Raw genomic sequence first — 27354 nt, 5'->3', positions numbered from 1 at the left:
TCAACTTGCATATCATTTTTATGAAAAATAGATAACTGTCTGCTATTGTGACTGAAGAGAAGCAGTTTGAGGTTTTTTTCCCTTGTTTGTAACTTGAAGTTGCAAACAATTTTCCTTGTGTTTATCTTTGAAGAGAAGACTTAGAGCATAAAGGAAAGCACACATGATTCTTGTGTAAACAGGCTTGGCACACAATTAATTAAGGGCTTACATCTTTCAAGACAGACATCTCAGGTATGGCTGTTAAGAACAGGGAAGTAGAAAGAAACAGGACCTATTCGAAGGACCTGCTTCTGTAGATCTCAGTAATATCGCAACTCCTACTATGACTCAGAACAGTACTTTAACTCACATGCATTGCATGAAGTAGGTCTGCTAGTAGACACTGCTTGAGTTTTTCATCATTATTTATTCCATGTAGCACTAGATCAGGTATATACGTATGACAGTAACCACCTAGAAGTGATCTTCCAAAATTTTTCACACATTGACTGCTGATTGTATTTGACCTGAAATACAGAAATACAAAGCAGGTAAGATTCTTGCTTGACAGACTGCATTCAGATTTTAAATGGATGCTATGTTTGGTTTATCACCCCTGCTTCTACTGCAAATATTAATCAACAATTGTACTCAAACTACAGTAAACCAGTTGCTGGTGCTCTTTGAAACAAGGATTTTATAACAATGTTTTGATCCCTTCAAATTTATGAAAAGGCAAATTTAAATGTATTAGAGCTTGTGGTATGTATGAGCTCCCTGTTCTGCAGCTAATAGGTTTGCTAAATTTTCATTTTCTCAAACTCAGCCCAAGCAGCAAACACCTTCTAGCTACCTACGTTACCTCAGCAAGCTCCATGTGCACCTGTAAAGCTAGAAAGTTTTCAAATAGGATGCCCTATTTATTTCAAATATGTCTTTGTCAAATATGTCAAATCTAAACAGTTATCAGTTTAAGCAAAGCTGACATTTTGCTTGTCCTCAGATGTTCTGTCTACATACATGTCTACATCAAATGTTTCAGGCAGTTTATATAAAAAAAGTTTGGTCACTTTTTATTAGACATTTGAAGACCACCTTTGTCAGAAAACTTCAACACCTAAATCTGCTCAGTCTTGGTTTTCTTTTTGCCAAGTCTGTTTACAAGAATCCTAACCACATCAACGGTGTCTGTTATGGATTTGTTTGCAAGGAACTTAGTCAAGATCTCAGAGGATTTCAGACTTGAAACCCTGAACATCTCTAAAATAGCAACAGCTTTTGACTCCATTTAGTTCTAAATTAATTTAAGCTTTTTTACCTTGGTAAAGGAAGTTCCACTTCTGCAAACTCTTCAGGTCTTTTGCTGACATTATCATGATGCACTTCATCAGGGATGCAACAATCACCTTCTTCATCACTGGCTCCGAGAGCACTGTCTGAACTCTCGTTCCTTGGAATGTCCCCTTCAACTCTGAAGGGGATTTTCCTTCCAGCATCCCCATAGGGGACATCTTTAGCACCTACTTTAGGGGAATCTTGTTTGACAGCAGAACTTAATTCTACACAGCCAGGGGAATAGTTCTCCAGATTGCCAGAGCATAAAGTTCTAGTTTCTTTCAAGCTTGGCAATTTTACAGTGTCTATGTTATCTGTGGGCAAAAATGGTTCACTAGATACTGTGTTCACTAAATTCATTTCAGTTCCTTTACTTTCCCTATGTTGGTTATTAAGTATACTCTCCTTCCCTTCATAAGGTGGGATTTGTGCATAACAAACATTATGTTTACTGAAGGGTATAAATGCAGCTTCACAGCTTTCTTTTTGATTCTGGGAAGCATCCACAGTCAGATTTGTGGAACTTGAGGCACAATGTGTCACCTCTAGATTTTTTCTGAATGCCTTCAGATTTTCTTCCATTTGACTTCTGTGAGTTTCTAAGTCTGACTCTGGTGACGCAGAACTTCCAATCTGAAAGGTCACTTTTTCTAAGTGTGAACTCCTGTGGCCAGACCTTTCAGGACAAGGTAAGGCAGATGACCTACTAGACAATTGCTTTTCCACTTTTCTTTCATTCTGGTTCTTGTTCTTCTTTATATCCATTAAATCCTCCAATTTAGATGGCTCTTCAAAGTGGTAGGATACAATTCCCATATCAGTGACGGTTCTTTTCCTACCATCAGCTGCTCCTTTAGGGAAACTGCTAGTTAGAGAGTCAACAGATGCTTCAGAGTTCTGACTGGCCTTTCCTATTGCTTCTCTCTTTTCCTTTGAAGAGGCTGGGACAGCATGAGTGGTTTCTGGGTCGTGTACCCACTCTGCAATACTATTGTTCTTACTTCCATCATTCTTTGGAGGTAGGATGGGAGGCACAAGAGCAGGTTCATTTTTAACAGTGACAATCACATAATCAGACTCCTCTACCTCTCCCTTTTCTAGTGCAGTTGTGATCTTGCTTCCATTTAGCACTTGCTCGCCTTCCCCAGCCTTCTCACTCCATGTCATCTGATTTTCCTGCAGCTCAGAGCACCGAATGAAGTAAGTTAGAACATAGAGCAAGCGCTGCACCAGCTCCTTGCGTTTTCCAACAATAACAGTTCGAGTCAATCTAACTGGAGAGCCTATGGCACCATACAGATCACCTATACAGGAAAACAAAAATTTCACATGCTTACCTTTTGTTGTAATATAAGCTATACCATTTAAATTCAACACATTTTGAAACATTTGAAGCATTTACTACAGACACAAATCAGACAACTAATTTCTTTCACGGGAAGTTCATAAGAGTTTAAAACAAAGGATAACAAAAGAAGTTCCCTAGCACTTCTTATATCTGGCTTGTGTCCAGAAGAGTTTTGGTATTTTTGTAAAGGATTAACCACTATTACTCAGTTTCTTTCTGTTCAAAACCACTTAGGTTTTTATTTACATGATGCTTACAAGATATTATCACTTGGAAACTGACACAACAGCAAGTGAAGGGGAATATAGATCCAGCTAAACTCTGAAGCTACCTATACTATTTTCTACTTTCCTACTCATTTTCTTTCACAAAGTTATTCTGTTTTATTGCAGTCACTTTTTCTGTTCAACACAGGAATTTTCATACAGATAAAATCTAAATTATATTTTTCAGGACTAAGATATCAAAAAAGCAAAAAAGGATTCAATATTAGTGCAGTAAATAAAAAAAAAGAGGCATGTAACTACTTTATCGGGCAAGGCACATGCACTTCTATGTACTTGGAGTCAACCTCACTAACATGAGCATTTGTCTTTGGCAGGGAGTGGCAGAGAACTAGAAAATATATTCCCTACTTAAAATACAGCTGTAATATGAAGGGTAGGTACTACAACGTAATCCAAGTCCCCCCCAAGAACTGCTTATTTGCTAGCTTACTTATCCTGAAGAACTGCTTTTTTTTAACAGAACTAAGGTCATACATATCCTACTTTCAACATTTGTTTGGAAAAGTGGTAACTATCTTCCAGCTGCCTATAATCCTCTATCAGCTGCAGGGTTTCTGCTCCAAAGTTCTGGGAGAAGTAAACACAGATAGCCAATAAGGGAACATTCACATGCTCTATCAGGCAAAGATGGGCTAACTCAAGAAATGTCTATTACCAGGTTGAGTTAACCCAGTTGTCTTCACTTGACACCCATTACAGAACACCCACTAAATTGTCTTTGCCTAACCAAACTGTGGCTGATATCACCAGCAGATGGGACACAATCACCAAAAGCTCAATTTTCTTTAGCCACCATAAGTGTTCACCTTGAAAGCAGGCTTCTCTGGCTTGAGGCTTTATCAGCTACCTGTTAATCTACCAGATTGTTTCAGGTGCTAAGTCCTTGCTCAGGGCTGCTCAAATGTTCTGGACTGAATTTGCCACCAGGATTTTGTACTAGACCTCAAGAAGCAACACTAAATGAAAGTTATAATCAGAGTTTCAGGAAGTTTTTTACCAAGGGCAAGAGGACCTCTAGCCTCAACAGGAGGGGACTAAAACAGCACAAAAACCCCCAAACAACCCCAAAACCAAACACATTTATGCCCAGCCTCCTCTTTGCCATACAGAACATGAAAGAAATAAGGCTCCTGACTCCGTCCTGCAAAACAAGGGTCAATGAGACAGTAATTCCACTGCTCTCACTCACAGTCTCCCCTGTCAGAATCACAGAATGCTTTGGGTTGGAAGGGACCTTTAGAGGTCATCTAGCCCAACCCCCCTGCAGTGAGCAGGGACAGCTTTAACTGGATCAGGTTGCTCAGAGCCCCAGCCAACCTGACCTTGAATGTTTCTAGGGATGGGGCCTCCACTACCTCTCTGGGCAACCCATTCAAGATCTGTTAAGATCTGCCATTTCCCATGATGCTAGCAATGCACTGGAGAGGCTGCTGCATGGTGGCACCAGTGTGCTGTCTTCCCCCACTTAAGAACACCCTTGCAACTAGCCCCATAGCCTAACATGCCAACAAACTCATTCCTCAGTAATGGAAAGTGGGCTTCAGACTACTCAGCTGAAATTAACCTCAATGCCTGGTGGGCCACAAGGACTAGCAATTTGGAAAGGAAATGGGAAGATACCTCTTTACTTTCAAGTTGAGCACAGTTACTATGGAAATCAGGTTCAGGCTTCATGTTCATTTGCACAATTGACTTTTATATAAAACCATTACTAATAAGACAGTACAAAACCTCAAAATTGTGGTCTTCAAAACATACTAATGCCTGCTGTTAAGACTGTTAGATTGAAGATGATGTTTAAAAGACAGTCTTATGTCTTCCTGACAGTGGTACTTACAGTTGTATCAGTGTGTAACTGTAACGGATACATAATATGTAATGAAAACATAGGTCTGAAGGTGGAAAGACAGGTATGTCAAAATCCTTTCCTTAATAAAAAGTCACTTCCATTTTAAAGCACTAAGTCTATGAGTTTTTAATCCATCATTTCCCCCCCTTCTAAAGAAAGAGACCACCAGAGGGCAACATCTTACTTTCATTATCAGTTACTGCAACCATCTGATAGTGGCTTTTAGACTTTATAATAAATGAAACAAAACCAGAAAGCATTTTGAGTTCAGGAACTGAGAACTTGGCTAGGCCAACGCTGGTAGCAACATACAGCCTGGGAAGGCAAGAAGAGAAACAGATTCTTGACTAGTCACCAGTGCTGGCTCCTGGGAGTGACCACAAGAGCTACTGCCGATCTTACGCCTCCAGTCCAGCTGGTTTTTTTATAACCCCAGGCCTGGCTCCATCCTCAACACCCTGAGCAAGCTTCTATTTTCCCCTCCAAGTCTAATCCATTAGTCCCCTGCATAACATTTTACAGACATCCTAAAACAGGAAACACTTCTACTACAACTACATGACCAAGGTAGCAATTCTTAAGTTTCATGAAGATTGCAGAGAGTAACAAATGTAACTGAAGCAATTAGAAAGAAACACAGACAGTAGCACAGTATAAAACTCACATTATTGCTTTAGTGTGCATGTGTGTTACTTTATATGGCAATATAGTATATCAGTTAAAGTTAAGGCTGATCTGATGTCAGACTCACAGTTGCTGCCAAGAAGAGTAGGAATTTTCAAAGAGCAGCATTATTCTCTCAGCGCTCACTCACCTACTCATTTGGCAACAGTTATTTAATCACCTATATCAAGATAACTTATAAGTTATGAAATATTTGTCAGAGACCAGCCTGAGGAGCTGGGCATAGAAAGAAAATCTTGGCCCAAGCCCACTCACGTAACTGTGAATGAATGGAGGTACTGCCAGTTGCCAGACTTCTACTCTGTTGTCTTGGTGTCCATCCTAGCTCTGTGAGAAAGAGATAAAAGGAGGTAGCCAAGGCAGTTTCAACTAAAAAGGGCCTCCAAGGCCCAGAGAACTCCCCTCAATCCAGTCTGTTCCCTCTTGTTCTTCCCAAACTGCTCAGATCATTCACAGCACTTGCACCATCTTAATACTTCTATACCAAGTTACTTAACTAGGCAGTGTAACAGAGGATGACAACAAGGCACCAAGGAAAAAAGCAGAGCACTCAGGCTATGCAAACAGGCCTCCAAATGCTCTGGTTAACCAGGCGCAAGACATCTGTTGGTAGCTCTGCCCAGCTTACAGCAAGGCAAGTCAGCAAACATCATCTGGATAACAAGTAGCTCTTAGATAAGGAGAGTGGATCCAGGAAGGTCCTAGTTATAGAGAAGTTTGAAGTTTTCCATTTCCTACTGACCAAGCTGTGCCCAGAGAGGATTATACGGATGGGATTTTGCCAGCATGTTCACAGACTGTGATGTACGCTTCTCAGAGAAGGCCTTTATGGGAGGATGGTCAACCGGCATTACTGTTGGGACCCAAGCCAGATGATATGTCAGCACCGCGGTTAACAAAGCAGCAAAGAACCTAGGAAAAAGAATATGACCAAAGTAACACCAGCAGAAGAATATCCCATTAAGTGCTTTAACATATCCACACGCACTGTGAAGCACACAAGTTTTTTTTAAGAAAAAGGGGATGGGGGGTGCTTACTGATTTTTGTTGATCTGTTCTATCAGAAATGTAAATTCTTTAAGAAAACGCTGGCATAGCTGATTCTTTTCCAGGGTGCTGGACATCATATTAAGCCACACAGGTTCTGCAATCCTTGGAACAGAATATAGGTTCCAGATGGTAACTCTGCTCAAACAAAATTCCCAAAAAGTAAGCGTCAACATGCACATTTCAATCTTGCAAATACAAGATTTCCTCTTCTATTGTCCCTTAATTTTTTTTTTTTTTGTAAGATCTAGGACACTAAACAAACTGGAAGAGTTTTCCAGACACACTATTTACTAGTGTCCCAGAACACTAGTCTGTTTAACTCAGTGTATCAGTAACTTAGTGTCTTCATACGAATTAACATATTTGTCTTCCCTTTCTTGCATTCCCCTGTGTATTTGTATTCAGAGAAACAATTCAGAAACAATTTTGAGGGGGGACAGAACCCATTCTATTCATTGCAGTGATTCAATTCCACATTCCAGACATCACAGAAACTCCATCCCACCAAAGTCTTGTCACTCTCTCCTGGGCTGCCTTTCTTGGCGTCTGGCCATTCCTTCCTCTCCTAGCTACCAAAAAGAGAGCCTGTGACAGCAACTTTCTTGTCAGTTAACACTGTTCAGCATCTATGGCTAGGAGTAGACAACTTATCTACCTGAATACAACAATCCACGTGTCTGCGCAGGCATCAGCAGAAGCCAACTCTTGATGAGATATTAAAGATTTTAACTGACAGTCCCAGGTACAGGTGAGTGCAACAGAACTACTTTTTCTCTCATTCTGAAAATGGCTGAGCTGGTTTTGCTAAAGTTTTCTAAAAACATTTACCCACAGAAAATTCATTCACACTAACACTAAAGACTGGCTAAATTCCAAGACCCAGCATCCAGCTGCTTATAACTAGAAGTAACAAATATATTTAGAGGGGCATGAGAAGCGCTCTCCTTGTAATTCAGAATCCCACTAACTCACCTGAATTCTTCCAGGGCATCCATGACACGGCTGATATAAACCTGCACTCTTTGGCTGGATTCTGCTATTTTTCTACAGGAGATCATGGCCTTGATTAAGAGTTAGAGACACAAAACAGCTTCTTAAAGGATTTGCATTCTCCATCTTTTAAACTTCATTAACACGTCAATATAATTAAGATCTAGCCCCAGTGCTACACAGCCACTCAGGACAGCAATAGCTGCCAACCTCCCTCTACCTCATGAGAGGCCAATCCCTAAGATTAGACATAGGGTAAGAAAAGAACATTTGAGAGAGTAAGGGGAAGACAGCAACAAATATTTTGTGTGTCTCTTTTTAGTGACTGCATGAAAGGATAGAACACCATCATTTCCACAATCACCAGGGAGTCAAGAAAACCTCATAGTGAAATATGGTGAGAAGGAAAGAAAAAGAAAAGCCACCCATAGCATAAAGCTCTCCATTCTCATTCTGACTAGAAAAGAAACTGCACCCCTTTTTCAGCAAATGCTGAATTCCTACATTGGGCTCAGGCTCAAGACTACATGTGTAAGGAGGGAGGGAAGCTTGAAACCACGCACCTTCTCCCACTCTTCATCTATCAGATTCTAGAATACTTCATTCTGCTTGACACTTATTTTTCCACATTAAGCCAAACTAGTATTCTGTACCTTTTCTATTGCATATTTCAGCTTGTTCATGTGAGATTCAAAAAGAGGAAAGTGAGAGAAAAAGAAATCCTGGAAGTTTCTCTGTGCTTCTTCTTTTTCAGGCAGAGAAAAGATTATGCTGATTGCAATTTTTTTCCTCCGAACCATTGCAGGATTGGAGCTGCAGCTTTCATCAGCCATACTAAACATTTCTTCAGTGGACCTGTAAGACAGATTTGTTAGGACAGTTATCTATGTACTGAGAGGTAATTTGTCTTCTATCCATATCTCTCTATACAGAGAAGGTTATTCATTCTTAGGTGTCCTTTGACTGACTACGTAAGACTTTGCTGTCACCTGTCTCTGAACAAAGAATACCCAACGTTTTGATGGATAAGACCTATCTTTGCTCAGATAGGAGAAAGGCAACCCACAAGAGGCCAGCTCCTAAAGTAATGTGAACACTTTCCTCTGAAACAGAGCTACTACAGAATACCTCCTTCTGGATTTCTTTAAGGGAGATTAAGAAAAGGGAATGGAGACATAACACACAAAATCATTAGCAAAAAAGGTTAAAGGTCATTTCAGAGCTCTGAACTGCATCCAGCACTCAAGCTCCTACCTAGGTGCTCAGCAGGATGTCCATGATGCTCTTGAATCTGTACTGCTGCTCACAAGGGAAGTTTGGAAACGTGCTACCTATACTGTTCCAGCATCTTAGGATGGGCATTTTAAGGCACTAAACCATGCACAATAAAACTTTCTATTTTAACTGAAGACAAAATGTCACCACTTAAGTTTGTGTTTTCACAGTAATTACTAACGCCTACATGTGTGCCTAGCTCAAAGTTGGATATACTTCAGTTTAAAATGCTTTGTTTTCTGCTAAAAAAAAATACACAGTGGCTATTTTACAACCATTATTATTCCCCCAAGTTCTGTTGATTCACTTGATAATTCTGCCACATTTCTTTCAACAGTTATGCCACTTTTCAATATTACACATGGGTTGATACTGTGATCAATACTGCTCAATATCTTTATTATAAGCCTTGCTTGTGGATCAAAACACACCTTCACTGAGTTTGCAGAGGATGCCAAATGGGGGGAAATGCTCAATACACTGGAGGGCACTGTCCAGAGAGGCTGTGGAATCCCCATCCTTGGAGATTTTCAAGACTCAGACAAGTTCCACAGCAACCTGATCTAAATTCCAAGCTAGTCCTTTGCACAGGCAACTGATTTGGATGATATCCACAAGTCCCAGCCCAACATAAGTTTTTCTGTCATTATACAAAAGGGCGGCAATCCCCTCACCCTGTTTCTCCACAAATACTTGCATTGCAGTGCTAGATATTGATGTTGCTGGATTTACAGAACTATTATTTTTTCTTGCTTAAAGTTTCTTGATCAATTTCACTGAAAAAACATCTTTAAAAAGTATATACATCAATAAGTAAAATAGTATGGTCAAAATGTCTTTTGGAAGGAACTTTAATTAAATAATGGCTTTTAATCCACTGAAAAATTGTAAGGGGAGAAGGATAAGAACAGACAAGAAAGCCATTAGAATACAAATGGAGACATTCAGAGCAGCAGCTCATATGGAAATAGCTCGGTTTTGGAGTTTCTTTGTGAGTTAAGACTGCAATATCAGTGAGTAGTAATTAAAAGCTTGAAGGCTTTTCATATCAGAATTATCTTGAAATGGAGCCTATGACATTTATAGACCACTATGAAGCAATTAACAAGAGGAAAGCCTGAATGCTAAGCATTCATTCTAAGTTCATTCTAAAAATAAGTGGTTTACAGTTTAACTGGTTTGAAAACGTTAAATATACAAAAGTTTATCATCATAGAGGTATGAGTCCAGGAATACAGGAAAACACACACACCATAAAACCCTAGCAAAAAAAAAAAAAACCCAAAACAAAAAACACCCAAAAAAACAGCTTGTGGGAAACCAGAGTTCAAGACAAATAACATAACCTCATTTGAACTTCAGGAACTTGCATGCAGAGACAGAAATTCCCAAGGAAGTTGGGAAAGGACGGTCAGTCAGCATCTAAAAAACATCACAAGCTTTTGTACTGCTTCCCAGGAACAGAAACTGAAGAATTTAGGTCTGTGAGAGAACCCTTTTCAACAAAGCTGCTAATCTGGCTTGCCTGCCAATTGACTACATGGAGTTCCAGCTAGACATCTCATTTTCTTTGAGCTATTGGCCTCAAACACCAGTCACAGAGACTGTAGAATCTTGGCTGCACAAACTGAAGTGCAAACTCTGCTGTCACTGAAGCATCCAACCAGAATTCTACTGTTTCTCTAGCGAGTAATCAGAAAACAAGTATCTGAAGAGGCTTTTTGGCTTAGAAAGAATCTCATTTCAAGAGTAGTTCTAGATAGTGGAAATAACAATGTCCTGCTTCCAATATCTTTCCCCAGCATAGATTCTCCAATGTGGAAGAAACACAACCTACTCCCTACAGTGAACAAGCAGCCCAAAAAGGCTACTTTCCTCTAAACAATTTGTTACTTTCATAACACTTTGAGGAAATTTCTATTTGTGAAACTTTGGCTACTTCTTAAGCTGGGCTGAAATTATCTTATTTACCCTAAATGTTTTAATTTTTTGCATGCATTGCTCTCAGCCTTATTTCTTTAGGAAACTAGACTAAGAAGTACTTCGATTTACAGAAAGCAAAATGCTTACTACCTTATTCTAAACTGCAAGCATGATGCAGAAAGCATGACTGCTACATTAGCATCACTGCATGATTCTTCATGTTAAAAATGATTCAGTAAGACTATCTAGGAAAAAGGTGCAAGTGTTGACACAAGGAAAAGAAGTTTCTTCAAAAAGGTTTTGTTTTTGTTTATTACTGACGACATATTTTAACTGGCAGCTTTTAAGCTTCTCTTAACTGAAAGAGTGAAGAGGGAGAGAGGCCAAACAATAGGAATTTCTTGTGGCTCTCTACTAGTTCCATGCTGTCTCTGGGTGCAGGTGGATGAGTACTTATGAGCAGATAATGAAGAATCATTTGCTATTTTGCAACTGACAAGGGAAGAATTTGCTTATTAGCTATGAAAGGTCTGCCGCATTCCATGCTTTGTTATGCCGCTAAGCTACAAAAGCTAATAAAATTCCAAACCAGAAGCCAAGCTTTTTGATCATAGCTTTCTTTTTTTTTCTTCCTGTTTTGGCAGAAGTCACATCTAGAACATCCTATACCAGCCAAGAGAGTCATCATAGACTATTACTCCAAAATTTCAGTAACTGCTCACTAGTCAGACTTCATCACAGTATAATGTAATTATGGCAGCAGTGCTATTACAGTCCAGTCCATTTCATTTCAACAGGATGCTCTGCTCCTTCAGAAACACTTTAATTTGCTTTTCAGAATGTGGCTTCAGACACAGCCTATACGTTCAATAAAAATAAGTATATTTCAAATCAGGCCTTGCAGTTCATAGTCAGTGAAAAATTGATCTTTCTTCATATTGGCAGTCTTATATAACATACACAGAAGTCAGACTGAATTGAGAGCATTCAATAACAGGATTTGTCCTTTTAAAGAAAAGAGGCTTAGGGTCTATTTAGCTTAAATTACTGCCAAACAGCTGTTGTAAGAAGAAAGGTGTTGCACTCACCACCTTGGAATAATTCCATTCTCTAAACTGGTTGTCTGACTTCGGAGCCAGCGACGTTGGTAGCTGCTAGAAGATGATGATGAAGAGCTTGGAGATGGAAAAGGAGTCACCAGAAGACTGCTCAGAGATGCTATCAAGAAAGCAAGAAACCCCACATATACTGAATTACAAGGAGCACTGGTTAAATATTTTTCTTCATACTCTAACTGGGAACAAATTCCCACACATATTGCTCTTGCTTACTAATCTTTTTCACAAAACTCACTTGCAACAGGAGACACAATTATTTTAAGTAAATCATGCTGCCTGAGGACTTTCTTATAAAGTCAGAGATCTTCCCTGCTAGAACATACTAAAAGTCATCTTACTCTCATTAAAAGCATTCTGTCCTAAGAGGTACTGCCCTCCCATTACAACAGACAGGTCTCCTGGCCTCCTTTTCCTATTCAATGCAAAAACATCTTCTCTTCCCTTGCTTTAGTAAAGGCTCCAGCCAGTTCTTTCTCCAAATTATAAACTGGTTAAGAAACCAGAAAATAATGGCTGTAAACAAAGAATATCATTACAAATATTCTTGCATTGAGGCTTGGGGCAAAAGCAGATGGAAAACCACTTAGCAGATCCAAAAAAATTTGGATTTATGGGTCATAAGGTGCTTATATTTCAGGTGAATAACTGCACCAAAGAATTGTAACATAATTACAAAAGCAGGCAAACAAGACAGACAGCAGATACCTGACCGAGCAATGCCACTGTCTCTGTCCTCATTTTGTCCTCTGCTAGGCATATCAACAGGCGTGCTGTGTGCTAAAACAAACAGATTAGATCAATAGTATAATGAGTTATGTAATATTTTCTATTTGTCAGCATTTAAAAAAAAGTTAAAGTTTAAAGGTCATAAAACAGCAAAGTTACGTCCTGTACTGTTACTCCAAATAAGCAGTATGGTGTGAGCAAAGGTGGCAGCAAACAGTATTCCATGCTAAGTATCCTGTTACTAGAGGAAGTTGGTTATTTGCCCCAATCTAAAAACATCTCTAAGAAGCTTAAGAATGTGAATACAGTCTACATTATCAGAAATCAGATATGCTTTGAAAATGAGAGCTGGTGGTACCCCCATCTGTCACACTTGACACTTTTTTTGTATGTGCAAGATTGTCATTTTACATAGGTCAACATCATAATGAAATGGTCAAATAGGTCCATTAAGCTTCTGATTCACTCCCCAAGCAGAAATTTACTATCCACAAAGCATCACAGTAAGAAATAGTCAACCTATGTTGTATTACATTAAAGTGTTAGTAGTGCAGAGTCACTCAAATTGTAGAGCATGCAAGATTTGCAAAGGCTGTGAAGAAAATGCATTGGTATTCCAGTTCACATTTTTGCAATTAACAGAACTAATTTGGCCTAAGATCTACCCACCTGCATGGGTCATCAGTATGCCTGTAAAAAGAGACTTTGTGTAGTTTAAAGTTTTGAAAATTAAAGTTGATACTGTTAAAGAAAAAACCTTAAAGCCTCCCAGACTTAGCTCAAGAATTAATTCTGCATGTCTGCCATCAAATTATAAAAAAAAAAGTAGCAAGAGGTAAGAGAAGAAAAAGCTGTACACCAGCAAGACACCTGCACACTAGCAAGAAATCAGCTATAAGCCAGGAAACATAAGTTCTCTAAGAAACATAAGGGCTCGTTTATTATTAAAAACACTGCATAAAAATACCTTTAAAATTAAACGCAGGAACTGGAAAAGAAATATGAACAAAAAGCAATTAATTTAGCTATTTTTTTGGAAGAAAGATTTTTAAGTATAAGCCAGATACATCTGTTGTCACCATTTTAGCCCTTTCTGTTTCTAGAGAGTAGTTATGTATGTCCTGCAAGGATTCAGAAGGAGCTGGATTTGTGTGTGCATACAGATGGGTCACACTGTGGTTGGCATTCCACACAAACCTGCAAAGAAAGAAGCACTGCGGATGAGCCGGAGGCGACCTCCTTCAGACACACCCTGCAGCAGTTTGCTGCTACACAGCTGTAACACACCTACGAAACAAAAGCAATGTAGAGAAAATGCAATGCAAAAAGTAAAAAAGAAAAAAAAAAAGAAGGTGATACACAGGAAAAAACCACCAAACTGAACAAACAGATGGCCTCATGTTGTCACAAAGACACAGAACCTGGAAATATTTACCTAAGTTACTTCCACTGCGACAGGTTCCCAAACCATTCGGATTCGAGCTCAACTTTCCCAAGCTAGGATCTTGGTTGATGTATTCAAAGCTATCTTGTAAGCTAAAAAGGGGGAAAAAGCCAGTGTTCCTTAAGAATGTGATCAATAGGTATTAACATTAGTTGAGAATTAGGCTCGTTTTATGGAAAAGAGAAGGCTGAAGATTAACTTTACAGTCAAACTCAAGGACCAGTAGGTTTTCTGCAACTGTAAGGAAATAGGCATTTATTTTCTATATAGGCTCCCTCTTTGAATTATTGTAAGTTTCTGTACGTCACATTTGGGATTCAGTTTATTCACATTTGCCCATTTTCGGGACAAGGAAAAAGGGAACAGATGAGAAACAGTATACCTTCTGTCATTGTTGAAGGAAACAGAAGTGGGGTACAGGGACACAAAGCCTTCTCATCATATACCCCTTCTTCACCCTTCTGGCAACAGGAAGATATAGAGGCTTTGATTATCCAAAGCACCTAACCTCTGAAGTTTATTGCATGCCCCGGACAAATTAAGAAGCAGAAACTCAGAGATTTTATTTTTTTTAAACTTGGGTGACCTGGCTGGGATCTATCAAGAGAATCCTTCGCCACAGCCACCACTTCTGATTTTCTCCTAGACTTTTCCACTTTGGCTAAGTCAAATTTACAAGCAGTGACAGAAGGACTACAAAAGGAGAAAGAAGGAAAGACAACTGCATTGGATGGGGAAGAAAAAAAAAAAAGAAGAAAATCAAAATAATGTTCTTACTTATTGTTGCTTCCACTGAAGCTTCCTACCCTGGCTGAGAAGACTTTACTTATCATCAGCTGTGGGGGAGAGCTGAAAGGATAAACAGTCATTTCAGTGAGTCATCAATTCCAAATGCCTGACAAGAGAGTGCATCACAGAAAAGGACACTCACCGTATATAGTGAATTTTCAAGGTGGAGCCTTTGTAACTCATTGCCACTGAGCCAAACATCATTTCTCCCAACATGTTGACATCAGAGGCTGGTCTGGTGTACTACACAGACAAGACGGGAAGAGCAAAGTCAGTAATAACTTGGCATACTATTTCAATTTTATATAGTGCCATAGTACTACATTTTGAATGGAGAATACAAGTAAGTTCTGCTTGTCCATGCAGACTAAGATCCTGTGTGTTTCTAACACACTGAATGCAATTACAAGCAAGTACAGCTGGAAGACATACTCTGTTCTGCTCATTAGATGGACATTGTTACCCTTGTTCCCGGGGGACCTCCAAAGGCAAGAAAGAAGAAAAGACCTACTGCATTTGCAAAGAAATAGCTGTGTCCAGCAACATTGCCATATAACAGTGTTTGATGAGATCTGTAGGTGTTCACAGGACTTAGTCTAATGCTTGGGGATCCATACCACAAAACCTGTCTTCCTTATTCAGATGAGTAAATTCTCCTTCCCTGCCCTTATCGAAAGCTTCTCAGAAACACTTTTGACTGGAAAATACTTTGTGAAGACTCTGTTTCTAAGTATAACGAGACCAATTTCTTATTTTGTTTCAAAGGCTGATCATCAATAGCAAATATGGAGAGAAGTTTGTCAATTTTGAAGGAAATCACTTTACCTTCGAAGTTAAGCATCATTTTTTAATACCTTAACCTATACATGCTTCAAATTAAATTTTTCTAGATGAAATGTTTATGCTTTTACTGAGAAACAGCCAGAGTACCTAAAAAAATAGTTCTTTTAAAAATTTCATGTTATAGTAAGAGAGACTAAAGGGATTCTTAATATACCATGTTCAACAGCTTCTTCAGAACTGACCTGAAGCATAGGTAGACATCTTTCAAACCAAGAACAGAGAACAGCATAGTGCTTTTTATGGCCTTCACAAATAATAATGCTATTAAATATTTTTGGTAACTCTTTCAAAGACAAGACCAAGACAGACCAAAAGCTTAAGACGTACCCACATTTTCTTACTCTACAAGACTTTAAAGATAGGGTAGATATCTCAAGGTTCAGATTAACTTGTAATATACTGGAAGTATAACTAGTCTTTCAATGCATATAAGTTAAGGCTTTTATATACAAACTTCTTCAGTAAAATGGATAAATACAAGCAAGAAAAGTAACGAACATTACCTGATACTTTGGTATCTGTTCTTTGATATTTTGCATACAGCTTATTGAGGGACTATGGGAAGAAATATTGTTGTTCCCATTGCTTGCTTGGCAGTTCTTGGCAGAAGTTTTTACAGAAGCATCCTCTGCCATTTTCTGTGTCAAAACAGAGCAATATGATGAAAACAACTAAAGCAAACATAAGACCTCCCATCTGTAAACATATCACAGCAAGATTTTTCTTAAACTACAGGTAATCAACAGAAATAAAAGATACTGTTATTTGGTTCAAAAAATGAGTTTAAGATTTTTTAAAAAGGCCAGCATCAGAGAAAGTGCAGAATTACTCTCACATTTATCTTGTGAGACAAGTTTTCATAGTATTGCACATAGTCAGAGTAATTAGTCAAAAGTTCCACTGGAAGATCATCCCCAATTGTCATGAATCGCTCTGTGCAACATTTGCCAAACTTGACATAAACAAAATCTCAGCTTATGGGTTGCTTATAAACCAATTTCTGTAATCATTTGCACAATTAATCACTCAAATTGCATATAAAACTTTTGCTCCCCAACTGATTAACAGATTTCTTAAACAGAACAGCCAGCGAAACCAAGAGTTGAATAATTCATCATTTGGTAGAACTACCAGGTTATAAAAATCTATTTGTTAAACTTGTAAAGGAGTTGTGTAAAAAAAGGCAAGCAAATAAATGTTTAAATCCAGATGACTGTTTAATTCAAAGTTTACTCCCAAGTCACTATATTTTAACATCTTAGATCTGATCAGAAAGGTGTAAAGGAAGTCTTGGAAAGATACTGATGTACATTAATGCTATTCATACATGCTTCAAAAGACAAGCTGCATTTAATTAACTGGGATTTGCTTAATACAATTTTCTTGACTTGGTTTCTTTAATGGCTGCTTCCCCCCCCCCCCCCCCCCCCCCCCCCCCCAAGTTGAATGTCCATTAGATGTCAGTTAAAAGGTTGACATTATTTCAAACACACTTCTCACATGCATTTGAAATGATTTGTATGAAGGGAGCAAAAGTGTAACCTTGCAACAATGAAAACCACTTAGAAAGTCTTAAAAGCTTATCTCGCACTCTTTTTATATGTTTAATAAATTCAAAATCCCTTAATGAACATATATTTAATGTGTATTAATGTAAACATTCATTCATTTGGTGCACATTGGAATGAAGTGTATTTTTATAAGTCTCATTTTGTACCAGCATGGTTTACCTCATTGAGAACGTGCATTGGCAGAGATCAACCAATTTATTTTAAAATGCCAACAAGGTACATGTAGATAGTTTACAGAAAAAACAAGCAAGTAGGCAAAAAGAAACAGTAATAACCTAGATGCTAGTAAAAAGCAGCCATAGCCAAATTTACATCACATATTTTGGGTTCAGCAAGACAAGAAAAGAACAGTAACAGGAAATTAAATTGAAATAAAAGTAGAATATTCCACAAGACTGATTTTTAAGATGAACACTTCTAATACTACAGTGCAGTAACTGTAGCAAGTTTTAGAATACTCAAGTCATGATGACATATGATGAAATGGGCAAAAGGAAAGATGCAGAAGAAAAAGAAGAGCAAGCCAACAAAAGTGGTGTAGATGATCTGTCATTTTTTTTAAAAGTTGAGTTTAAACTACAGTGATAGTAGAGCTCCTTTACTGATTTAAAAATAAGCCTACTAGCATGTTAAAAAAAGTAAAATCCTGGACTTCTATATTTTACCCTATATTTGCACTCCTTTTGTGCAGTTTTTCCTGGCATAGTATTTATGTGCCATTGCTTATCTAATCCCAATGTGACTGTCATTAAGGGTTTAGAAATGCACCAGTGTCAGTAGTCACATGTTTAATGAGCTATTGACAAAAAGTGCCTAATAAAAGTGGTCTGATATATGCCATCTGCAGAAAGAATTGGAGATTAGATGAAGAACACTGAAAAGAAATGCAGTATATTAAACAAACATATGGTGAAATGGAATACAGACCTGCTAGTTCTCCCAAGTAACTTTACTGCATACTTTAAAGACCATGTGAATAAGCTTTACTCTATTTCAGGAAAATGGATAAATGCACAGTATACACACACACACACTTTCTTGACTTCAGTTTAAACAGGACTGAGCCTGAGAGTAATTTTGCTTTAACTTTAAATAAATCAAGTTTTAGGCTCACTGTTTGATAACATACCAAACAAAAACCCAAACATTCAAGATCACTTATTATCTATGCGTTTGCACACCATTCAAAGTGCTTTGGCTATTTTAAAAGGGTACCTAGATTAGTGTCTGGCTAGAAAACAGATTATAGCCTGTACCATGTGTTATGAGGGAGGTTATAATCTGTTTTATGTCAGTGTTGCACAGAGTTTCCAATAGGACATTTTGTAGTTAACTTCTAAAGTATTCAAGCAAGTGGAGTAATTTGAGCATTTAAATGAAGCCAGAAATGTATTTCTTCTTCACATGCTGTGTGTTTTAAGCCAACTTTAAGATACAAAGTAACAATTTGGGGGTGAGGGCGGGGTGGGGGGTGGGAGCAAGATTAACAGACCAGTCTGACCCATTTACCCTCTTAAGTAGATGCTCATCAGTCTTACTGATTTGGCACAATGGCACACATACTTGCAGTGTGACTGAAATATAGATTGCTGGTTTTTAAGCATCATTGTAAATAATTTCTACAAGTCACAACTATTCGTATATAGCTAGTGATTCTACAACAAGCCATGCTAGTCCAACAGGCTGAAGCTGCTGGTTGTAACAAAGGCTTCAAAACAAACAAAACATTGAAATAATTCAATGTAGAAGAGAAACACAGAGCTAGTAGGAAAAAACCCAACATGACCACAAACCAGAAAACACTATTGGTTTACTTGTCTTAAAATCACCTAAGTTTGCTGGAAGCATTGCTCCACAATTTGTGTGCCTGGAAAGCAGCACAAAGAATTTGCATCTTGACAGCACCTACTCTTGCTTCTATGTGCGTCACCAAAACTTACTGGTCTTATATTGCCACGTGTCAGTCTTACACATTACAGCATGGTTAGCCAAAGTGGAGTTGTTTTAATTCACATAAAGCCAACACCTTTTACTATTCCAAACACCAAAGGAAGACAAGCACATTTAGAGACATGCTAGACATCACTGGAACAATGGGACTGCACAACCAGGGCTAACAACAAAAAACAATACCAGTTGACATTAGAAAGGCTAAGGAAATACTCAGTTTAAAGGGGTATAGATTGCTTTGCTTGAATCAGCTCTAAGTTATTAAGTTTCAATACCATATTTATATTATAAATTCCAAATACCAGATATGTGTTCATAGGCTTTTTGGAATCTAACACATTCTTGTTGCAGCTATCACAGAATCACAATCAAGTGAGAGATTACAAGTAAGATTAAGAAGTTGACGCTGTCATATTAAAATTCCTGGTTTTGGTAAGGGAAACAAAAGAGCAGTAGGACAAAAGCAAAATTAGCATTTCATACCTGAACCACAGCTTCTTCAATTTTGCGGACTGCTTTGGAATCAAATAAGACCTGTCTGCCTCTCCTCTCACAGTCTTGGTAAACTATCAGGCGGATTTCATTCAAGTCAAACTCTGAAGAGGACCAGCTGGAGATGATAAACACAAGATGTTAAAATAGTGTGCTTACTTTGCAGGCTTATTTAAGTGAAGAAACAGGTATTCAGCAAATACATCTTTTACTCAGCATTTACAAGAATCAGGCTGTTATCACAGAACTCTTACCAAAAAGGAACTCAAAGGAGCATCTAAGCCCAGTGTCACTGATACAGAGGCAGGCACCGCCAGACCAATTTTCATCCATCCTTTCTTCAAAATTTTCCATGGAGGGAATACAAACCTTTGTCTCAGCAATCTGCTCCAGGGCTTAACTACTCTTAAATTCACTCTCTTCTCCGTACACTCTGGATCATCCTTATTGCAAGGTAGGTGTACTATTTTGTGCAATTCTCTCAGTGGCAAAGAACAACAGATTACCATCCCTTTTACTATAGCCTTTCACAAGCTCAAGGCTTACACCCTCCCTCATCCTTCTCTCCTCTAACCGACAAAAACCCAATTCCTTTTGGCCTATTCCTGTCAGTATGTTGTGATTTTTCCAAAGTTTAATTCTTGTAACTGAAAGACAAAGTTTATGTCGTTCCATTATTTTTCCCCTTTCTTTTTTGAGATGCTTCAGGGTTTACAGAGCAGTCATGGATTACCGAGGCTTGACCTCTGACTACGATGAAACTCATTTAGTAGATGAAACCAAGATACCACTGAGATTCAGCCTGAAGCAAAACAACTCTCTCAAGCCAGAATCTGCCCATTCCTCAGAGATATACCATGACACACAACTTGCCTCCTTGCGCTACTGCAGGAGGCTGAGGAGCACAGCTGATCACGGCTGCAATGGCATGAGACTTTATTTCTTAATTCCGAAGGGAGCTGGTCTGCACATGAGAGCTTGGAGGTTTGCTTAGCCTCAGGTTCAGCTATGGAAAATGCTTTTCATGTTATGTAGCAGACAAGCTCAAAGTAATGGAGAAAAAAAACCTACTACTGCATAGAGCAGTGCCACACAGCACTGGTGCTCAGCCTTATTGCCTCATCCCTGACCTGGATGGACCACATCTTGGGGGTAAGAGTACAACTGTTATTAATAGTTGTTGGTTTAACAAATTGCATAACAGACTTTAGTCAAGGCCACACTGATCTCCCACCCAAAAGGATGTTTCATTTAGGAATTTTCCCAAACTATGCCTTACAGAGAAGGAAGGCAGACAATTGAAAGAAGAGCACAAAAACTCTATACAGCTGAAAGACAATAATTTCTGAAACTATTTCTTTTATTCCATGCCCTGTTAACAACCATAAATCAATAGCAAGGTAAATACCATCAACTCCTGATAAAGTCAGTAAAGTAACCATGGGCAACTGCTTTAGGAGCACACTCAGAGACTTGCAAATTTAAAATTGTTATGAGTAAAGCCAGCTTAATTTCTTCTTTGTGCTTCATCTTGCATTTCAGAAATCAAACTCCCCTTTCTATGTAGCTAGAAAGAAAAGTAAGCCTCAACAGGCACCTTTTTCAAGCTGAGAGACCTCAATCTGGAAAGTTTTTTTCTGTTTTTAAATACCTTGGGACAGAATAAGCCAGATACCTATCTCCACTGTAAGGTACTCTGATACAGGTATACTCTATGTACACAATATACAAGGGTCCGGTACACATCAAAGCCAGATCATGGAATGATGCTAAAGGCTGTTTTGCCATCAACAGTGAGGAAACTTGTTGATGTGTTTGTAACATGCTGCCTCCAAAATGCCAGAAGTGCCAGGCAGATTTCTTTTAAAAAGTCTTGCCTTCAAAGGGAGTCACAGCACTAGGTTAACCTGCATGAGATCAGACCTGATACCATTGTTGATAGTTGCCCAACAAAGATCCTACACACCTCAGATATACAGAGCTGCAACTACACCATCTGTTTTAAAAGTCTGTTACTAGTTTCTCAGCCCACTGCCTGTGCAATGCTATCACAAAATCCAGTTATACAGAATGCAAGAGAAGTCAGAGCCATCAGACTTCATTCTAGTCTGCCACATGAATCTGATGCTCTTCAGTACCAGATACTCTGATACCTCTTCAGTTATACAGCTACCTATTTACTTGCACACTTTCTGCAATAGACAATACCTGAAATAACTATGCTGCTTTCTCAAAAAGGCCACAGGTCTTCCCTCCTTTTAACAAAAACAAACAAACAAAAAGGTACATCTCTATGGCCCTGATTTAAATTGTAGGCAAGAGCAAAGCCTTATTTATCTCCAGGACTGGCATAGCAGGATCTGTATTTCAGACCACAGGACTGCAAGCCTAAACTGAGACAGATTCATTTCAGGCACAGATTGAGCCAATCCAGCCCTGCATCTGCCCACTGATGCTAAAAGCATGCTCACTCAATACTTGCTTGCATGAATTTAGGTTTCCTTATGAACAGGTGAACTCCCACATTCTGCACTAAAGCAAACTTCATGTTGTTTGTGCAGTGCCAAGTTCTGTGTAAGATGTGAACTGGGTTTTATAACAAATGCTTAAGTACAAGCCAATTTAACAGGCTGCTGAGGTGCCTTTTCCACATAGCACGCTAGAATGAAAGATTGCTGCCATCTTTCAGAACTTCAAACAGATTCTAGTACCAGACAGCAACAAGCTAAGAAGTTACATAAAATCTATCATAGAGCTTTATATGACTAATAGACCAAATCTAGGGAAGTAACTTCAGATAATGCTTCTTACAGTACTAACCAAATATAAAACTTATGTTAAGAAGTCTTTGCTTTCAGGCTTTGAATTACCCAGAACACAGAAGAAGTTCCTGCAGCAGTCCTACCCATTACAGAAGAGATCCATCCTACTAAAACATCATTCAATAAGATCAAGCATATCTACAGGCAAGTTATAGAGACATATAAACCCATAGTCTCATTAGTTCAACATGGAATGTAGCACCAGGCCCAAGACTAGTCAGATGATCAGGATGTTTTTCCCAGTCACAAAAGCTGATGAGCAGACTGCTTACAGTACTTCCACCCTTTATTGTTTAAGCCAGCTTATATAACATACAGCCCCCAAAACAGGGACAGCAGGAGTATTCAATCATTTCCTAAAGCCAGAGTGTTGAAGAATACAGACAGTACACAGACTTATTGGTCAACTCTGTTTTTACATGCATATAAGCCAAAACCCCAAACTATTACTTACTTATCTTTATATCAGCTTCTTATTTAGCAATGCTGAAAGGCATGTGCTTTTTGTTTCTTCACATATAGTTTTTGAAAAAGAGGTAAGATTCTCTTACACAAAATATCAGTTCATGGAAAAAAAAAAATCCACCACACTTTTGCATTGTATAGCTTAACATTTCCCTTAGATGTTAGAAAATAATAGCGTAAGGGTTTGACTAAGAAGAAGAAAAACCCCCTTCACTCTTCCATCAGTTGTTTCTAAAAAGTAAGACCAAAATATCTGAAATAGGCAACAGAAATTTTAGCCTGTTTTCTCCTAAGGAAAAAAGGCTCCCATGCTCACAGGCAACCTATATGCATACAGGTTCACCTCACCCAATTATTTGTTAATTCACTAATCTATTACAACCACCAACTTTGACCAAGGGATATAAATTTCTATCCTCCAAAAATAAATAGTGAGGGAGATAACAGACTCTTTGCCCTCCCCCTCCAAGGCCACAATATGAACTAATGTTAACTTTAAGGCAACAAAAAAATCCTCAAGATTCATCTGTGGGAGATAGGTAGAGAATGGGGAAATAGAAGATTCTGAAAGTGTTATGTGAAAAGCTTGCACCAGAATTTGTACATTATTAGACTGAATTTTCTATTTTTCATTGACAATTCTGTAACAAAATTATTAATTCTTCCACTTCTGGAGTAGAAAGCAAACCTTCAACATGCTTACAAAAAGCCCCTTATTTTCCAGCTGCACCACATTATCAGATTTAACAGTCTACTCCATGTCCAATTATAACAAATATTGATTTTTCTTTTTTTATATCCAAAGTGCCCTTCTAGCCCTTCACCACCACTCCCAATACTCTCCTACTTTATGTCTCAACACTCAGTTGTTTTCCTTATCCTCATTTGGTAAAGTCTAAACTGGCACACTGTTGATTGATTCCTTTTTCTCTGTTTCTGTCTAAAACAGCTTACCCAACCATATATAAATACTGAAGGAAGCTATGCAAGAATTATATAATACAAGTAGTTCTGCGTATGTACCTACTACTGAAAGTATTGCTTCTGATAACAAAACTAGGTAGTCCCCAGGTTAAGCTTCATATTTCTTATGAATGTGCTACAATCACTACTTTTGGATAAAAACTGTTGCTTCTTTCAGTCAGCTTAGAAAAAGCCTTCAAAAATAAGTTTTGTTAAACACTAAATGAAACATCATTTGCCTTAGCCCTGTTTATATAAAAATCTTCTCATTCTGCTTATACAAGAAAGACCTTACAGGTTCAATTCCTGTTCAAGAACTACTTAATAGAATGACAAAAGATCCATGCTGAAGGAATACATATTGCTAAATGACTTATAAAACAAATGTTACAAATAAAATGAATAAAATTATAGTAGGGTTTTTTTTAAGCCACCCGAGTGTCAATGTACTGCAAAATGACAAAACAGGCAGGCTTCTGATAACATTACACCCTAGAAAGGTAAGGGAGTGAAGAGACTGACAGCTAACTGAAATGTTTCCCTTTGGCTTAAAAACAATGCATTATCCCAGGTCCTGCATATTCTTAAAAACTGGCTGAATTAATATGAGCTTGTGCAGATGTTCATATTTCAGGTTAAACGTGGCTATTTTAACCAAACATAATGTTTTCTCATTTGACCACAAAAATAAGAGCCCCATATATCCTTTCTCCCCTTTTTGTAACTACATGACCCTTCCTATTACTCATGTCTGTTCTGGTAATTGCTGGACCTTTCTGTAAACTAACCGAATTCTCTGCAGCAGCAGCAGTAGTCTGTCCCAGCAAATGAAAGTGGATCAGAAACATCGCTGGAAAAAGGAAGAAGTAGAAGGCAATGGAACCTCCACCTCTTGGTGGCAGCACGAGTTACACTAACTCACTTCATCCATGGAGCTATATACATTTAGGAAAGGACACAAAGAAAACATTCCCTATACACTTCAAATAAGTATTGAGGCTATTTAGAATGTTAATTGGGTTTTCTTGTTCCCGAGTCAGTTTTCTGCCTGCTTAGTGAGCTGAACTGACTCCCTAAGGGGAGCCAGTTCCAGAAGGACTGGAAGGGCCAATGCCAGCACAAGGGGAAAAAGGACAAGAGCACGATGCCAGAAAGCAAAGGAAGAAGAGGCAATGTGATTACTCCCTTCAGCATCAGCAGTCTGTTTGAAGAGCTCAACTTACTTTAGCCTCACATTCAGAGCAGATCTTTCCTGTATCTGGAAGATGCTAGAACTAAAAAACATCACCTTCAGGTCAAACAAATAAACAAAACCAAGCTGTCTATGTTCATACAGCAGGAAAACCAGGTCTACTACAGATACTAAAACACTACAGGTAATTTTTTTTCCTGAAAGCAAGCCACAAGTTTGGAACAGCTTACAGATATTCTGGCAAGTTTTCTCCCCAGATTCCATATTAAGCTTAAGTTTGCTTTATTTTCTCTTACATTGGCATATAAGCTACTTTCCTTTGGCTTGTTCAATATTTCTTCCATTACAGATAGGGGACATGGAGGCAAGGAGATCTCTCTCACTTAGGGGAAAGCAGACTCATTTGTTTCTGGAAAAAAGCTGCAAAAATTTTGCCGCGTTCTGCCCTGAATCAGTATTTTCAGTTAACATAGATCTCCAAATCCTGATCTTTACAAAGAAAGCTTTTGGTTCACCTTTATAATAATCAGCATGCATGCAATAACTGAGGAGTGACCTATTTACTTATATTCAAAAAACTAACTCAGCTGACCTTAAAACATTTTTGAAAGTGACTAACCACTCACTACTTCAGTGCAACATCTATAGGCTAGAGAAATAAAAAGGCTGAAACATATATATACCTAATATATCTATCTATATTTTTCTGCTTCTTAGATCAGCAATCCTGAATGTAGAATATTTATTCTAACATCCTTGGGTGTTAGAATTTGGAAAAGGCTGCTCTGAACTGTATTTACAGCACTGTTACATAGCAGTAGAGACTCAGACGTTGGAGACATGCTGGCATGCACTTGACAAAGACACCACAAAGAAGTCAAAGAAACACTATTTATGCTACAGATTACTTTGATGTAATGTTTGATCTAGAGGTCATTTACAAGTAAAGCAGAGGGTTCCCTTCTCCATTCTTCCCCCATGTCACAGCATTCTCTCCTGTCTGCTCTGCAAACTATTACTACTTGACCCACTAACACAGGTGGCAAAAAAACAAGAGAGGGGAAACTTATTAGAAAACTGGAAAGAGAAGGTAAGATTATTTAACCTTAACTGAAAAGAAAGGCAATTATCCTTTGCTCCTCAGTTTGCATATACATAAATCTTACACATCGGAGTCCAGAATGTAGATTCAGCTTCAAACAACAAGGAAGACTTTCTGGAGTATCAGTCACCATCATCAGCAAGAATAAGCTTCTAATAGAACTTTTCCAGTTATTTACAAAATAGCCTTTTGGGTACATGGTTATAAATCTAATATCAACTAAAAATGTCCATTCTCTGTCAAAAATCATATATATGTCAAAAAAGTTACATGCATACCTGTTTTGCAGCAGTCTAGTCACTTTGCTCACACAGCTGACACTTTGGTCTCTCAAAGATTTGCTAATCCTTTCATCCAATTTGGTACAAGAGAGATTATTTCCAAGCGGTACATCGTTGTTGTTTCTTGCTCTTTCTATTTGTCCCCCTGTGCCATTTGTAGCTTTTGGTGTACCCCCACACATTTTCTTTTGCTACAAATCCTCTTGTAAAGCTCCCTCAAAGAAACTAAACACCCACTGAAGAGACACAGCCTCAAGCGGATTTCTTTACTATAGATCAACCATTAACAATGGTAGTTTACCACCAGCTTTCTTCCCTATACAGGAACACAGTCTGCTGAATTTCCTGTTAGGGGAAAAAAAGGCAAAGAGTTCTTCATATATTCTATAAGCCATTAATGCAGAAAGACAGCTGTAGCTAATGTACCGCTGCAATTATTCCAGACAGAGGAGTAGGCATGACTTTCAAGTTTCAGAAGCCATCGTAGACTTGCTCTTGCTGCTGTTAGAGTTTTTTCTACCAAGCCTGGCACAAAGCTGTAGCAGATACAACAGCTAATATTGACTTTAACTATGTTTGTTTCCTGGTATGTGATTAGGTAGCTGGCAATTATGTAGTCACAAGACTGAACCATATGGCCTCTTAAAAAAAAAAAAAGCATAGTTGCTTTTGCAGTGACTCGCCCTTAGTTGCAAGGTTGTTCTAACACTGGCTACAACACCCTGTTAATGGCTCTCATGTGAGCAATTGTCATCTGACAACCCCTAGCAACCTCATATAGCTTAGGAGCAAATAAGAATCTGTCATCATTGCCATATGGTTATCACTTAAAAAGAAAAAAAAAAAAAAGACCAACACCAAGAAACACACTAG

At 38.4% G+C, this 27354-nt stretch overlaps 1 protein-coding gene across 1 annotated transcript in view; it reads right to left on the bottom strand.

Moving 5' to 3' along the window:
• FNIP2 (folliculin interacting protein 2) overlaps positions 1-26663 on the bottom strand; it is a 32859-nt gene extending 6196 nt beyond the window's left edge. The window contains exons 1-15 of the mRNA XM_009477828.1: positions 26479-26663; positions 19648-19774; positions 16147-16281; positions 14943-15043; positions 14789-14860; positions 14003-14103; positions 13765-13854; positions 12547-12618; positions 11812-11941; positions 8179-8380; positions 7508-7596; positions 6524-6670; positions 6228-6397; positions 1301-2621; positions 353-509 (exon numbers count right to left, since the gene is read on the bottom strand). Of these exons, the coding sequence (XP_009476103.1) occupies positions 353-509; positions 1301-2621; positions 6228-6397; positions 6524-6670; positions 7508-7596; positions 8179-8380; positions 11812-11941; positions 12547-12618; positions 13765-13854; positions 14003-14103; positions 14789-14860; positions 14943-15043; positions 16147-16281; positions 19648-19774; positions 26479-26663 (3099 nt within the window). The remainder of the gene's footprint in view (positions 1-352; positions 510-1300; positions 2622-6227; positions 6398-6523; positions 6671-7507; positions 7597-8178; positions 8381-11811; positions 11942-12546; positions 12619-13764; positions 13855-14002; positions 14104-14788; positions 14861-14942; positions 15044-16146; positions 16282-19647; positions 19775-26478) is intronic.
• Between the last annotated feature and the right edge of the window lie 691 nt (positions 26664-27354).

The sequence above is a fragment of the Pelecanus crispus genome, chromosome 4 (genome assembly GCF_030463565.1).
Source record: "Pelecanus crispus isolate bPelCri1 chromosome 4, bPelCri1.pri, whole genome shotgun sequence".
NCBI lineage: Eukaryota > Metazoa > Chordata > Aves > Pelecaniformes > Pelecanidae > Pelecanus > Pelecanus crispus.
This window is presented reverse-complemented; position numbering and strand designations above follow the sequence as displayed.